The sequence below is a fragment of the Xiphias gladius genome, chromosome 18 (assembly GCF_016859285.1).
Source record: "Xiphias gladius isolate SHS-SW01 ecotype Sanya breed wild chromosome 18, ASM1685928v1, whole genome shotgun sequence".
Classification (NCBI taxonomy): Eukaryota; Metazoa; Chordata; class Actinopteri; order Istiophoriformes; family Xiphiidae; genus Xiphias; species Xiphias gladius.
The window spans coordinates 10937613-10954006 of NC_053417.1; the positions used below are offsets into that span (position 1 = coordinate 10937613).

Below are 16394 nucleotides of genomic sequence, written 5' to 3' on the forward strand. Positions count from 1 at the left end.
TAATTAGCTGAGAGAAACTGATGTTAGTCAAGGGACATGTTGGCTCAGCGACAACTATTTTGTTGCTGCCGTGTGCATAGTCTTGTTTCTCAAAGTTGTATTTTTGTCCTGGCGTACAAAACCAAGTTAGAATTGTGAATAATTAGAATATTTAAATAAAATTTTTGACTAAAATTATGCAGAATATTGACTACAGTTTGGACATGAAACATAGTGTCACTATAGCTGATATGATAACTCGTAATTTCATGCAGAGTAGGGTGAAGTGAAGGCTGGGTATGTGTGCTATCGATAGAACAAACAAGGCAACATTTCACATGCCGTACTTCATGAATGTTCTGTGTAGAACAAATATTGTATGTTCTCTTGTTTTGACGTGTAAGCGTTGAGCTCCCATGGGTGTCCGATTACTCGACAAAAATTGTGGTACCTAGAGAAGTGGATCCCAGCCTTCTTAGCTTGTGATCCCTTTTAAAATTAAGCAAAGACTACTTATGCCTCCCACATCATAGATTATAGCCTTAGTGTGAATTATGAACAGTTCAACCAATGACTTGTTTTTTTCTCTACTTTAGACATTTGTGTAGATAAAATGCTGTGATCCTCACTAATAAATCCCCCTCTTGTTCCTGTCCACAAAGAGGTAGGAGGTCAAGACGCAGTGTGCAGTATCATATGATGAGCATCGTTGTCTCTCTTACCATGTTCTCCACAGTGCGCAGATACTTGGCACACTGGGAGTGGCTGTTGTATTCAGCCAGGTCTGCTCCCGTGAAGCCGTCCTGGTCCCTGATGCCCAGGTCCACACCATTGACAACAAGGATCTGACAGCACTGAAAGGTGATGTGACAGAGGAACAGACAGCGAAAGTGATAGAAGACAGGAAAAAGGTGGAAAAAATTAGATTGACATGAAGGTGACTGCTATGCTTTAAATCAGCTTCAATCGGTTAAAAAGAAATTTAATCTACACAAAAGGCCAACAGATAATTAGCTCTGCAGAAACTTTGTAAAAAGTTGAAAGCATCAACTAAATAACTTAATATAGACCAATTTTTTTTGTTGCCAGAAATTCAAGCAAATATCAACTCTGCACATTGTCTGTATTCCACAATAATCATGACTTGTACGGTAAAGACAATGCATCCAACTTGAGATAATTAACTGTAGAGGAATACAGCTGAAAAATATCAGTACTATGACTTTAGTACAGTATAAAAGTGTGTAGGGAGAGGGAGATTCCTTGCTAAATAACCATGACCAGGGATGTTAAGTATGCACATTAACCACGAGGTAACTGGGCAACCCTGATGTTCCTTACTACATTTGAATTAGTCATCACACCCTGTCACCTGATTCTTCACTGACCATCTAATTCATAGACTGTAGTAGGTAACAGGTAACTACATAATCCTTCCTACAAGAAGATTAAGCAAACGATTGTTACACTTTACTTCCATTACATTTAAATGATGGATGGAAATTTCATCTTTTGTAACACAAAACATAGCAATTTGGTATTTCGAAGAAACTTTTAATAATAATAATAATTTAAAGCATTGGTTTTGAAACCCCCCTGTCCAGTGCCAGATGGAAGCCAGACTAAGCCTGTTGTTCTCAGATTGAGCAACCTTTGTGTTGCCACATTGACTTGTTTCAATTAGCTTCTCAAAAACGTTCTCTCCAGTCCAAAACTAGGGCAAACACCTTGTAAGTCAAGGTTTGCTTGAATTGCCTTTGAGTTCAATTTCAAACGCTTCTTAGGCAATGCATATGTAAGACAAAAATGTAGTTTCTTCTACATTTGATACATTGAGCTTTTTCTGAAACGGCTTACTGACCAAACTCGCATACAACAAAACATTAGTCAAAGTATTAGGTCGGAGTGGTAGCAAAACCATAAAATAGAGGCCTTTCATTCAAAACAGATGGTTAAGTGTGAAACCCAGTATGGATATGTGCGCACCAAGAATCATAATTATCATACATCACTTATATAAATGTCGTACTCTTAAAATTTTAAAATAGACAAAGTCACTCCACCACCCAATTTATAAATTTACCTCTCAGACACCAAACATTGCTTTATTAAATGTCTACTGTATGATTTGAGTTTTGAGAAATAATTGGTAAACTAATGGCATAACTGAAGGGACAAGCTCTGTATGTGATTTAAAGACCGGTTGTACTAAAACATTGTGTGTTTTAATATTAACTATTACCAATGAAGAATCTGGCACCATTTAGTCACTATATGAAAATCATGCAGCACCTCTTTCTCTGGTGACTTTATTTCACTTTCTCTACTAATACAATGCCAAAAGGAACTGTTTTATTTACCTGTATTCTATGTCACTGTTAATGCCAGTCTTACACTGAGCACTACATAAGTAAAAAAGTAAGATGCAAACACACACCTCCAGTTCACCATTCTCTGCTGCATCGTGAAGCGGGGACCCTCCCCAGCTGTCAGTGACGATCTCTCCGCCGTGCAGCAGCAGCCAGCTGAGCACCTTTGCATGCCCACGACTGGCTGCAAAGTGCATGGCTGTGGCCCCGTCACCATCCTTGTCTGTCAGGCTGATCTCTGTGAAACTCATCTAAAGAAGGGAGAATAATGACACAAGTTACAGTCATGTTCAACAGCAGTAGGGATTCTGCACATTTTTTAAACAGATGATGAAGCAGTAAAAGTAGTATGTTTAATTTTACATGTATGCAGTTCTTAATAAAATGGTAGATTTTAGTTAATCAAGATAAATCATAATGAAAGTTCTTCTAGTGATATTGAAGAGTCCTTTTGGATACGGAATACGTACTAGACTCAAGACAAGAACTCAGAGCATTGATAACTTAACATTACATAACATCAATTCCAATGTCATTTAAAAATATAACACATTAAGTATTGGGTGTGGATCTAGGACTAAATCAAATCCCGCTGTATTTATTTACAAGATTTGATCTGTAGTGTCACGACATTCCAATTTACCAGCCACACGATGACGGTGTTGTGGCCCATCTGTGCAGCAGCATGCAGTGGTGTCATGCCGTCATTGGCTCTGATGCTCGGATTCGCTCCACAATCCTTGACCAGGTATTGCACAGTCTCAAGATGACCTTCCTGGCAGGCCAGATAGAGCGGTGTGGCACCATTCTTAGTTTGGGAGTTGACAACGCTGTAAGGAAATGAAATGGTCAACAAAAGACTCATGGAAAACAGATTTTTATGATGGAGGTTGTTTGTCGCTATCTTCTCTTTGTCACTTAAACCTGCAGTATATGATTGGGCACAAACAAAAATAACGTTACCTGTGCATACAAGTCTGCATCAAACAAACCAGATTGGTGATATCTACTGTCATCTGTAAATGGATAGTTACAATTGTGGATCTACACTCAGCTCGCTGGATTTTAAATTGTGTGCTGGATTCTGCTTTGCAGTATCTTGGCAAAAAAGAGGACTGACTGCTGATGGTGTCACTACTTTTATGTTCAGGCCTACAGTTGCAGTAGAACATAAAACTCGTCCTCCTATTACCTTGTCTCAAATATCTTTTTTGTAGAGTGTCTAAAAAGGCTTTTAACAATGAAGCAAATTAAGCAGTGAAAGTCTATAGTTAACTGTGTGTGTGTGTGTGTGTGTGTGTGTGTGTGTGTGTGTGTATATGTGTGTGTATCTGTGTGTGCATCTGTGTGTGTATGTATGTATATATAAAAAAAACAGTGACAGCATGGATTGCTCACAGCATTCTTATTTTTTCAGGCCTAATAAACTGAGGAGAACCTGGGTTTTAAAATGACAATGTTTTTTATAATTAAAGTTTGTGCTTGCAATAAAAACTGACCCTTTTATTCTTAAATGGAAAATCCAAAATTTTAATGCTTCAGTTCTTGACAGGAAAACATTGTTGAGACCCTAACTGAAAAATATTTTAACTTGGCAAGACTGACTGGTTGAGGCAAGACTTAACATATCATAATCATAATCAGCCAATATACAATTTGCCATCAAATTATTATAGTTTATACTCTTTCAGTTGTTTAACAGTAAAAACAGAAATCTACTGTGCTATACTCTGTTGCACAGCTAAACTGTCTGTCTAACTGTTTTGACACAATATGAATGTGATAATTGAGAGTGAGATCATAAGTAAAACAGTGGCTGTTTCTGTGCCACTCCTTACCAGATGATGGCTACAATGCACATTTTGTCGTTTGTCATCCAAAAGAGTAGTTAAATAAAGAAATTATACCATTTTCTGTTGTTGGCACATTTCACCCTGGATGGAGCACTTTGTGAAAATGACTTAAACTATATTGTGGACACAAGTGTTTTTATTTTAATTATTTTATTTTTTTACACGCAACCAGTGTTTTCAAACTTATCTGAAAGTGCAGATGTAGTCAGAAGGCAACAGGTAACTGTGACGGGAAAACAGTGTCAACATGTGATTATTTTAAGAGCAGACAGCGGTGATGCTAATCCAAATCCTGCTCACCTTTATTTCCAAAGACCTTTAGCCCCACCTCCGATGCAAAAGGTCATTCAATGCGTTTTTTTCTCCTTGTCCCAGATCTTTTCAGTCACAGTGGGAGGTGAGGGAGTGAATGAGCGCTTGCCCACTAAATCCCATAAGGTTGTGCTTTATTTGGACACTGACAAATGAGCAATGAGTTTCCTAAGAGGATTACCACTCCACTGGCTTTGCCCGACTTGCCATGTGCTTAACAAAGGTTTTGCCAGTGGCCAAGACGGACTGAGTAGGTGAAGAGGAGTAGAAGATAAGGTGAGGGAAATGAGAGGCAGGGCTTAAGTGGATGGGTGGCTCCTGTAGACACACATGACCCTGCCGAGCTTTCTCTCAGAAGGAAGTGGCTCAAGGCCAACTGTCTACTGACTAAAGACCCCACATTAAAACTACATGTGAATAATTTGTTCTGGGCCAAATCTAACATACAAAGCTGCACCTGCTTGTGATCAATGAGGTTTTATGTCTGAACCGAACAATAGATAGGAAATGTATCTAAAAAATAAACTGAGTAAGATAAACATACGGCTTAGGTTTGTATTTGAGAAAAAGTAATTAAAAAAGGGCATGTTTGGGTGATCGAGGGAAAAGTTCCAAGTAAAAACAAGCACATCGTAAATATTTCAAAATAAGGGGCAGTAATGTGCGGTTCTGTCATCAGGAAGTGGGCAGACAGGTTAATTATTCATTACTGTAACCAAAGTGGGCAGAATTCCATCTGTGCACTGGGGTCTGTGTAGGAGAGAAGCTTATATTTGTCATTTATCCTAACCACAAACTTTGTGGGACTGACTATGTTGAGTTTATTCCAGGTAAGACTGACACGATTCGAACAAAATGCACACTCCCTTTGTCTCAACTTTCCAAAGTGAAGAGGCTTGAACACTCTCTCCACTAAAGAAGTGCTTTTGGAGAACAGGTGTAGATTTCAAAGAGCTTAGAAAGAGGTTAGCCTTGTGTGACGACACAGTTAGCAAGTGGCACAAGGGGTGCCACCTGGTCCGCCACTTTGTCACTTAAAGGAAAAGAACACACTCTGAAGTAGCAGACATTTGATATATTTCCAGTTCAGCTCTGATGAGTAATTTAACTCAGTAATTGTCTGTACACTGTCCCCTCCCTTCTCCCCCATGTACACGGTAACAAAGACCAAGGTTATCTTCATTACTAGTGAAGTAATTGATGTCACAGTAATGGTCCTCTCGCCTGATAAAGGCTTGTTACCTTTTCAATGGCTGGTCCTGTCTAAATAATGAAAACTGTTGCTGGAAAATGTATTTGCTTTATTTAGTTATGTGACCTCAGTGTCTTGGGTATGACATTTTAGAGGTTTTTACACATCCCAACATGAAAATTTATTGATTGCATCATGCTTACAACTCAATAGAGCTCCAAAACAAGAGGACAACAAAATAGGGACATTTTATGTGGTCCTACTTGAGAAGAACAATCAAGGGTTTAGGTTAGATTTCCCACTGTAGCTACACTGAACTAGATAAAACAGCCTTGTGTTCACCTTGATGCCCATGCATACTGCCAGTTCATCTAGTGAGTTTTGAAACCTGTAGAGGGGCATATTATCCTTCACTTTAAGAATTACACATCTGAGGATTTAACTTGATAACAATGCTCTTATGATGTCTTCAGTTGTAATACTAAGGGCCCTTTGCCCAAAAGCATCTGAAAATGGCATATTACTTTGCATTTCCTCAGTTTAAACCTCCTGTTTTTTTTTTTTTAAAGAGAACAGAAAGGAGTTTTTGTCCAACTTGTACCCAAGTAGGTATTAAGCAGATTAAAGATGAAGAAAATAAGTACAACCCAGCAACTCAGCCAATGGCTGAAAAAAAAACCTCTTCTTTCCCATTTACCCCTTACTCTCTGTATCTAACTTAATGTACACCACTGCACACCTTCAAATTAAGAAGTAATTTCAGCAACTCACAGCCAAAAAAAAAACTCAGATTGAGCCTCTTTGTGAGCTGCCACACGATAAACTTTAGATGCACTTTAAATTTTCTTCTAATCATAATAACATGAATGACCTTCAGAGATGAGGTAGAGAGAGGACTCATATCCTGAGGAAATACTCCTAGTGTTTAACAGCCATCTTAATAACTTTAATTTGTCATCTTTATAAACATTCATGCCGTCATTACTCTTCTGTTTTATCTGTGCTAGCACTGGATCTTTGCATCGCTACTACCTCAGATACTTGGATGCAGGGTGAACTCCTGCCTCATTTTGAAACAAGATCTTTTTTGAGGGTGAGGAGATGTATATTTTATTTATATCATTTTATGCTGGACTGAACTATTTGAGGTACACACATCCCTGTTTTAGAAACTGTTCTGTAAACAAGAGAAGTGAGGAAGTACACGAAAATAAGCAGTCAGAAAACGGGTGATTTCTCCGGTGAATCCACCTTGTATGTCTAGACAGCTAACTTTCTAGAATATCCTAATGCAGAGGTCGACCATTCTCAACTGCATGTTGGAATTATGGCTTGGCCAAAGATCTTAATCTGCCCTAATTGATTGCATAACCTGTCTGTAGTCTCTCTCTCTCTCTCGCGCTCTTTCTCTCTCCCCCCCTCGTTTTTCTCTTTCTCTCTCTTTCATTCAGTCTTTTGTGTGCTGAGGCTATCAGCAGAGGCACAGCACATGAGCCTGTTGGTTTTGGTTGACTGGGATGAACGTTTGAACAACCTACTGATTCAGATGTGGCTTATAAATCTTACAAACACTAAAATATCGGGAAACAAAGCTGCATCTGTGTTCCTCCATTCTAAAAACAAAAAGACAGGGATTGCATAATGAGTAGAAAATTGCAGGCAGTTAAATACTGAAGCAGTTTTATGATAAGACATCTCCCCTGAGTGCTTGTCTTCAGTTCACACAGGACTTTTGTCTGCATGTCATTTGAAAGAGAACGTATTTTTTGTGTCTCACGTTTGATTTAAAAAATGGGTATCAATTATAATTTGTATCTAGCCTTAACCCTCAAACCAGCCTACGAGCCTTCAAAAGTCTATATTGGTCAACGCGTAGGTGGAGTCAGAGGTCTTGTGTAGAGGTTTTTCAGTCCCTTGAGGCTGTGTTAGGGTTAACAGTGTGAAACAGAACTTACTTTACTGTAATACTGGAGACGGAAAATGCAACAGAGAACATGAAATGTTGTGGGTGTTTTTTGTTTACTGTTTACTAACTTATTGATGTACTGTTACCTCTGTGTAGCAACACTCTTTATGTTGTACCATCAATAGGCTGCCAGTTACTAAAGTGATGATGTAACGGGGTCATGTTGTCCTACCGATTTCTCGAGTAGAACAAACTCAAATTACAAATTACCTCTTAAAACTCGCTGATACAAATTTGTGGCTTGTAATAAACCCTGAAACAAGAATGCTATCTCGCTGCTGCAAAGTTCCATTCTAAACAATGCCCCGAGGCTAGTGACTAGAAAGCAGTCCGTCTATTCAAATGGATTTGTTTTCCTCATTATCTTATCGCCGGTTGGCGCTAGTGTGTGTCGCCGTGGAGATGGTGGTAAACAGCAACAGAGGGAGGGGTGGTGAAGAGTGAATGGGACCCAGCTATCAGGGAGCTACCGTGTCCCTGAGACTCATTAAATTTTCAGCAGCTATGCACCTGTCTGGGGTGCACCCAGACAATATTGGAGGTGCAGAGCGCTGAGTTAGTGCCTGGACGAGCTGCTCATTCTTCAAAGGTCAGCAAAGTCAAAACAATTCAACAGACAAGGCTGCTTGGCTTAAAGAGTAGGTCGTAAAATAACTACATTTCTATTTATGGCAGCTGTCATTGATTACTGTTGGTGGCTGAAGTAGACACCGGCACAGAGAATATCGATCAGTTTGAACAGTTATCTCTTATTATATTTTCCTTTTTTATACTTTTATAACCAGACAGGTGTTCCTACCAATTATGTTAAACCGAAAAACAAACTGAACAAGGCCAATGGTATCGCCTATATAACTTTACCCGGTGGGATCTGTTCATGTACTAAATTCAAGATTAATATTACTAGAATAGAAAGAGCAAGTTAAAAAGGCATCATTAACTACTCTCTGTAGGAAAGCATCAATCAACAGCCATGCCACTCAGATACCCCTCAGCAAGACATTGAACCCTACCTGTTAATTTGCAGTACTTGTCAGTTAAACGCATTTATTTGTATGTAGTGCTGCAATGCAGCCATAAAAAATATAAAACAAAACAGTATCTGACAATAACATGAAGACTAAGTGTTATGACATGGAGCTTTTCATGGAATATGAAGAACAGTTTCTTTGAAAGAACAGCAGCTAACACCTTCTCTCACAGTGTTTACTCTGGTGTCTGTAACTGTCAGCTTCACTCTTGCAGTTTAAATACTTTTACACTGACTACAGAATATACATATGGTGCTGAGATGGATGTAAATCAAAAAATATCTGGCCAATTAACAAATAGTTAGTTCACTGACCTACATGGCAATGCCAAACATAAATCCTTGAGTATTTAAAAAAATAAATGTATTCACAGTGATCTGATAATACACTATATGTATCAAAACTGTGGTTCACTTTAGCGATGCAGCTGTTGGCTCAGTGAGGCTGGTGTCTAACAGATCTGACCACGGAGCTTTTTCGGTGATACTTTTCTCTCTCTACTCAACAATGCAATACAACAGTACAGTTATACTAACTTTCAGGCATGTGGTCAAAGTTGCGTTAACAATCGTTTACTAATGTGGCGTTTAGGCTGCCAAATCTGCACTTACACCGATCAGCCGCAACTCTAAAACCACTGATGTGAAGTGTATAACGCTTATTATCCCGCTGCAATGGCACCTGTCAATGGGTGGGATATATTAGGCAGCAAGTGAACAGTCAGTTCTCGAAGTTGATGCGTTTGAAGCAGGAAAAATGGGCAAGCGTAAGGATCTGAGTGACTTAGACAAGGGTTAAATTGTGATGGCTAGATGAGTGGGTCAGAGCATCTCCATAATGGCAGGTCTTGTGGGGTGTTCTGGTATTCAGTGGTAAGCATCTCAAATGAAATTAACAGTCTGACAGTCTGCTAAGTCAACTCTTAAGTGTCAACAGTGTGGAATCTGAATCTGAACTGTGGATCCACTGCAACCTGTTTCAGTTGCAAACAGCAGGAAAAAAATGACTAGTTGACTACAAAAATTAAAGCTGTCATAGCCTAAAGGTGCTTTGAAATAAAATTTGCACTGCTAGCCTCATGGCTGAAGGCAGAGTTGAAGGGCACTAGGTCAAAGAGAGAGAAACAATAGTGGATGAGGGTGATGGATTAGGTGTGAACGTTGAAGCTTTAAGTCATACTGTATATGTAATATACAGTAAATAACTCTGATAATGTACTTTCATATTAATTGGGCTATTTGTCGTAATTCTGTCATGTCTGTTAAACAGTTAACATGACTGTCGCTGTACAGATTTTCATTTCAATTTTGGAAGTCATAATTTCCGTAACACATGAGATGGGAATAACAAAAAAGTGATATAAAAAAATAACTTCCAGGGACAGTTTTTTGCACTGATCAGTTATAGAGATGCTCACCATCATGAAGTGACAAAACCATTGTGTCCTGTGTATTTACTAAATTTCACACATCATTTGAAAAAGATATTTAGATAAAGGAATTTGTGCTGAATACTGTTTGTTTTCCTGCACACAATCAACGACACCCTGTCTGCTTTCAGAGATTGTGTTCCAAACAAAGGTATTTTGCATTCCCTGCACAAAACATCGACTGAAATTCATAAGTTACCAAAATCAAATCACTATTAGTCAACAACAAGAAGAAACCAACAACTTATAAATTACAGTTAGTTCAGATTCTAAACATGGTGAAAGGAAGCTTACAGAAACAAAACCATGTTGCTCTTACCTTGGGCTGTGCCCCAGCAACAGTCGGAGAGATGGCAGGTCTCCCTTGGCAGCAGCATAGTGAACAGGTAGGGCTCCTGTATCAGTGGAGGCCCCAGGGTCCACTTCGCCACTCTTAAGAAGCCAATCAGTGATCTCATGGTGACTGAAGCGGCATGCAAGATGGAGAACGGTGGCACCGGAACTGTCCCTGTCCTATAAATCAAACCAAAGAGGAACAGAGCAGAAATATGGGGTTCTGAGATTAAAGTTCCTATTAATTTTCCCATGAAAAACTTAATAACCAAAGTACTTTGAGGGTGTACGCTAGCAACACCAAGAGTTAACGCATTAGACTGTGAATCAGCTATACAATATGCTTTTCCTGTTGAAGCCAACAGTCTGATTTCACATTATGAAATCAATGGATTTTGAAAAAGCAGTACCTACCAATCAAATTCCAACAAATTAAAGACTTATTCATTATCATGCAAATTTTACTGCCTTCAAACTTGCACATTGTTGGCTCTCAGAGACCAGAGCAAAGTCATAGTATCTGGGGAAAAAAACTATCAGTGGCTAGTTCCACTGCGCCACAGTTTTGCAGTTGGATATTGTGTTTTCATTTTAGGGATGATTAAAATATTTTTTTGTCTATTATTTTGTCTGCTATATTTTAGCATTTACTGTTGAAATTAAGGGATAGGTAATTAATCACAGAACCCTGCAGCGTGTGAGATGAATGGTTCATATACCTTTTTCATAAAGGTTGATGTTTCATGTACTGTTCAGGTTATGCAGTAGGTTGAATGATTCCGATGTTAAATATGTTAAATCCTTAAAGCTCATTATGTTCTTTTTTTCTGAAATGTGTAAGAAACCTTCACAATTTTTAAGAATAGCAGGCATATTTGAGCAAAGTGACATAAGTCCTTGCTTAGCTTGTGTTTAGTAGCATATCTTGTTTGTGAAAATTGTCCACACAAACACCACATTCTTCATGAGAAACTTAGTATATCCTTGAGCTTCTAACTTGCTGCATTTCTAAGTAGCATACCCTAACACTTGCACTCAAACTTGAAGTATAACCAGTAACAACTCAGACATTAGAGCCATATACCTGTCATGTATAAAGTGGTAATTTATCAAAAAAATCACAGATCCAGCTTTTTCAACTCTGACAGCCCTGACTGAAAAAAGACATGAGATTACAGCTTCCATGTCCCTTTTTAAAGTTTTCTTTATATCACAAAATGGATCAACACAGAAAATAAAAAACATAAAAAAATTGAATTTGCACGATCTTTGCATACAGGTGTATGAATACTCAAGTCTTATTAGATAAAATCGGAAACAGAGTGTAGTAACATGAAGCCACAGTATTGAAAAGACACAATAGTGAAAAGTGAAAGCTAGTATTGACCACCCATCAAGTAAATTGCACTAAAACTGGTAATTGATAGGTTTTACCAAATGTCAGCCGAGTATCTCATCAGTTAGTACTTTGGCGTGGGGTGCTCTTTGTCGCTCTTCTGCGCTCTGCCAGCCAGTCCCCAAAAGTAATGGGGACAGTAAGTAGACAATAGAGCCCTTATTACTCTGTGTTTCAAATTTAGAATCACAGATTGCTCCAGGTCAGCTCGAGTGCCTGATTGACTCGGGTGTTGTAGTTCTGTTTCTGTTGTGTTAGCCTAAGTCATTTTTGAGTAAGAGAAGACATAATCTGGGTCAACACAGTGGCTTAGCGCTGTCGCCTCAGACCAAGACGGTCTCGGGGATGAATCTGACCTAGCTGGCTGGGTCCTTTCTTTGTGGAATTTGTATGGTATCCACGTGTCTGCATGGGTGTCCTTCTACAGTCACAAAGGTGAACTGGAAAATCTTAAATTGCCACTAAATGGGAATGTTCTGTCTATGTGTGATACACTGGGGACTTGTCCAGACAGTACACTGCCTCTAACCTAAGTCAAGCTAGGATATCCAGCAGCATGATCTGCATAGTCTACACAGATATTGAAAATGGATGGCTGGATTGTGTTTCTAAAGAGAAAAAACATATTGTAAAAAAATCCTAGAATTAGACCACTCCAGACTATAACGGCTATGTAAGTGCTTGTAAACATATAAACTTAGTGGTACATGAGGGTATACTCTGGAGTACAGTCAAGTACAACTGTACTTCAGTTTATACTAAGACCCCTTCGAAGTGCCTGCTGCATTCCTTCCCTGGTGTGAATGCTTTGAATCTTACTACCAGCAGGGACATGGAAATGAGGTAAATGAGTCATAAGAGCTCATTAGGTTTAATCCATCATGTGAAGGTTTGACCATACTACTGGTGGCCGAACATTTTCACCACTATCGTATCAAACTACACTGTCATTATTTATTTCTATTTGTGCGCGCCCTGTGTCACGGTATATGCTGTATAAAGAATATAATATTTGCAAATCCACTTTTGCATACTTCATTACCATGGGAACATGAGGTAGCGCAGCATAGTGGGTTTTAAACTAGAACCAACACAAAAGTCACAAATTAACAAAGACGACCCGTAAAATTTTCAGTGCATTTCCAATGACCCACAGTTGAAGGTAATTTACATGTATTGCAGTCTCATGTGTTTAATTAGATTTCTTTATTCATATAAGAGCGTAAGCATATTCTGCCTTTCAATATGTCTTATTAAAATGGTAACAAAACAGCATGAAGGCTCTCGTCAATGTCTGAGGATCTCTTCTTTTTGAAAGGGAGCAGTGTGTGTTTTTCAGCCAGACTACTATACACACACTGTGTTCTGATTTGTGGTAAGATCTTGATGCTAAATCTGTTGTTGGTGCATTTCTGCAGGCAGTTGCCATCTTGGATGACGTTAACTGCTACCACCAGACTGATAACTGGTCACCACTAAAGATATAAGGATTCTGGTTGTGCGGTTTCAGGAACTTGGGGACTAGAGGTGAATTCGTAGTGTCATGATTAGGTGTAGACCATACTTATTGGCCTTGTGGTGAAACATGTTATTTAGCCACCTAATGTAACTCTCAATTTGAGTGAGACTGTACCGTATCTCTGGGTCTCCTCTATGAAAAGAGGCAGATGGGTCAATCTGCCTTGAGGAGCTCAGTGCTAGGTGATGGTTTAAATGTTGTTTTTAGAAGCTTTTTCACTTCCGAGTGCATACTCTGTTAGGAAATGGTAAAGGCATACGTTTTCGGCATGAAAACACAATGACATTGGTCAGAATATACCCCAGATCCACTGGAGCCGAGTTGGAGGGTTCAGGTGAAAAGGGGACTGGGTGTTGGAGAAAGGGCTGGGGTTCGGGGGTTTGGCAGGTAGGCTACACAGCTGAGAAATGGCGGCCAGATCAGAGGAAACAGAACATGAGGCAACTGTCTGCCCCACTTCACATAGTCCAACTAGATGTCAGGTCACTCACCTCTGGCCGACATCCACCTTGGGTCAGCAGCCACTGTAAGCAGGCCAGGTTGCCGGTGGCTGCTGCGTCGTGCGCCGGGCTCGCCCCGTTGTTCGCCAGGCAGTTGCCCGGCAGCCCTGCCTCCTCCACCAGGAAGCGCAGGCACGCCAGTTTTCCGGCCCGGGCTGCGTGGTGGACAGGCGAAGCCCCCAGCACGTCCTTGACGTCGCTGGTGAGCGTTTTTGCCGCTAATTGCATTTTCAGACTCTGCACGTCCCCTTGCCTTGCGGCGAGCAGCGTCCTGTCCCCCTCTACCACCATGACCGCTGCAGATCGGACGGCTCCTTCCTTCGCTTGTCTGGGTTGAGCCCGATCAGTTCACCGTGTGGATGGGCTCAGCATTGTACTTCCAGAGTTTCAGATATTTTCAGTCGGTTGATTTTGTTGGAACGCTCAATTGTCGCTCCCCATCTTTCCAGAGCCAAACGGTCAAAGCAGGATCCGCTTCCGTTCATAAGCTGCACATTTTTTTAGAGAGAGACAAGTTTTACATGTCGAAATAAAACTACGTCCACTATTTTCTATCTGAGCAATAATCTAACCTGCTTTCTGTGTTTTGCTCGACGACGTGGGCCGGTAGTCCGCCTCTTATCTGTCTGACGCCCGCAGGATGCAGAACACCTGTTGCACGAGTTGCGATTTTTGAGTTCCAGTCCCCAATGTTTTATTTCATTAGTTTGTCGGGTCCGTTTTCCGTCGGGTAACTAACGTGCATCACGTGCCCCTGAGAATATCCCGCAGTGTTTTTCTTCCAGGAGCCGAGGGCGACATGGGACTCGGTGCCTGATAAATAATCCATCAGAGGGAGGATCGCTGAGCCAGTTACAGGTTGTTGCCGTCTGGAAATCGGCTCAGAAGTTAAAGGGGCAGTGCGAACGGGCCACTTAAAAGTCTGAGTAAAGCCCGACAGAGAAAGTTGCTCAACTGTGGTGCGGTGGGTGTCAGTCAAGTATAGGCCCCAACGGGGTAAGTACCAATTCAGCGGGGAACCCTTTTCAACAGCTGCCCAGTCTTATTTGCATACAGGCTCCCTGCTATTCAGTCTGCATGTGGCCGTGAAATCAGCATCACTGGATACCCACAGTTTGTACACAGTAGAGGTCCATCTGGTGGTCTTTTGCAAAACTGTAACCCTAAAGAATATCAAGTCTTGCGTGTGCTATTTCCCTATTTAGTAAGGAATTGCAAAAAAAATAAAAATAATCAGAGAACACAGGAGGGTACAGCAGACCCCTTTTCGAACTATAGCCGGTAAATGGGCGCTTTGCTAAACATAACGAACCTCCCACCAAATGTTCATTGTGACAGTAGTAGTTTAAAACAATTACTGTTTCCTGATGATACTGAGCCAGTATGTCACAATAGATTGTTGCTGTGGAGAACCTCCTTACTTTATAACTGTGTGAAGACTGGATAACAGGCTATACGGCATACCTGGTGCGTCGCTAAAGCCTACCAGGAGTTAAACGAGTTACTTCTGACTAATCACTGGGGGGTAGTGATAACACTTAATAGTACAATGTTTTATCGTGTTGTGCGCAGCGCGCAAAGGTGGAACTAAGCACACGTACTGTTATTAAGTGCACTTCTGAAGTACTTGAGTATTTCACATTTTTATGCAACTCAATATTTACACTTCAGTATATTTAAGAGGGAAAAATGGTAGCACTATTTAATCCATTGCATTTATGACAATTATAGTATTAGTAACTATACGGATTAAGATGTTATGTACAACAATCATTTGGCTTTTAAAATAGGGTGATTAGGGTGCCGAACAGCATATAAAGTACCTCAAGTTGGCCACAGCAAAACGCCGCTGAAAGTTAAGGCGTCTGCGATCGTTAAACAGCATCCTGGTGTAACTGGCCAGTCTGGTCTCAGCGAATGGCCTGCGAATAAGACGCCAGTTGCTTAAGTCAGTCCGCGTGTTATCCCTACGCACCACTCACCTCACGCCAGGTCATTTTATCCATCGCCCGGCTCCTAACTCTAAACAATACGGAGTCAAATGCCACGCGAACTGCCCTGAAAAGTGGCGTGCCATGCGCCATCCCGTGATAGTATCCCACTCTGAATGGGACCAATCAGCGAGAGGAGTACTTCTGGTACTTTAGTTACGTTTTGAGGGAAAACACCTGTGTACTTTCACTTCTGTAATGTTTTGAATGCCGGACTTGTAGCATGGTATATTTGCACTGCGGTATTGTTGGTTTACTTCAGGGGTCCTCCGCCACTGCGTGTCTGTGTAAGTTGGGGGAAGGCCCACGCCTGAACACTCACAGCAATCAAATAACTCAATAACACCTTTCAGAGCAGTCCAACTGAAGCCCACAGGTCTGCTCAGTCAGATATTTCCGTTCGCTGCTTTTACTTTCGCTTGCAGCAGTTGCCCCAGTGCATGCTGTTAAATTTAACCACGCGCATCGTGATCTGTTTTAAAAATAGCAGAGAGGCGACGTGCGTGGAGCACACACGTCCAATA

The 16394-nt window shown here is 40.5% G+C and overlaps 1 protein-coding gene across 6 annotated transcripts in view; it reads right to left on the reverse strand.

Moving 5' to 3' along the window:
• espn (espin) overlaps window positions 1-15054 on the reverse strand; it is a 44966-nt gene extending 29912 nt beyond the window's left edge. For 5 of the 6 annotated variants that reach the window (XM_040153611.1, XM_040153609.1, XM_040153608.1 and 2 more), the window contains exons 1-6: window positions 14452-15054; window positions 13871-14367; window positions 10451-10644; window positions 2992-3178; window positions 2417-2599; window positions 702-833 (exon numbers count right to left, since the gene is read on the reverse strand). In XM_040153611.1, the coding sequence (XP_040009545.1) occupies window positions 702-833; window positions 2417-2599; window positions 2992-3178; window positions 10451-10644; window positions 13871-14170 (996 nt within the window). In that variant the 5' untranslated portion in view covers window positions 14171-14367; window positions 14452-15054. Of the gene's footprint in view, window positions 1-701; window positions 834-2416; window positions 2600-2991; window positions 3179-10450; window positions 10645-13870 lie in introns of all 6 variants that reach the window. The other variant, XM_040153607.1, reaches the window with a different exon arrangement.
• Window positions 15055-16394: the final 1340 nt, after the last annotated feature.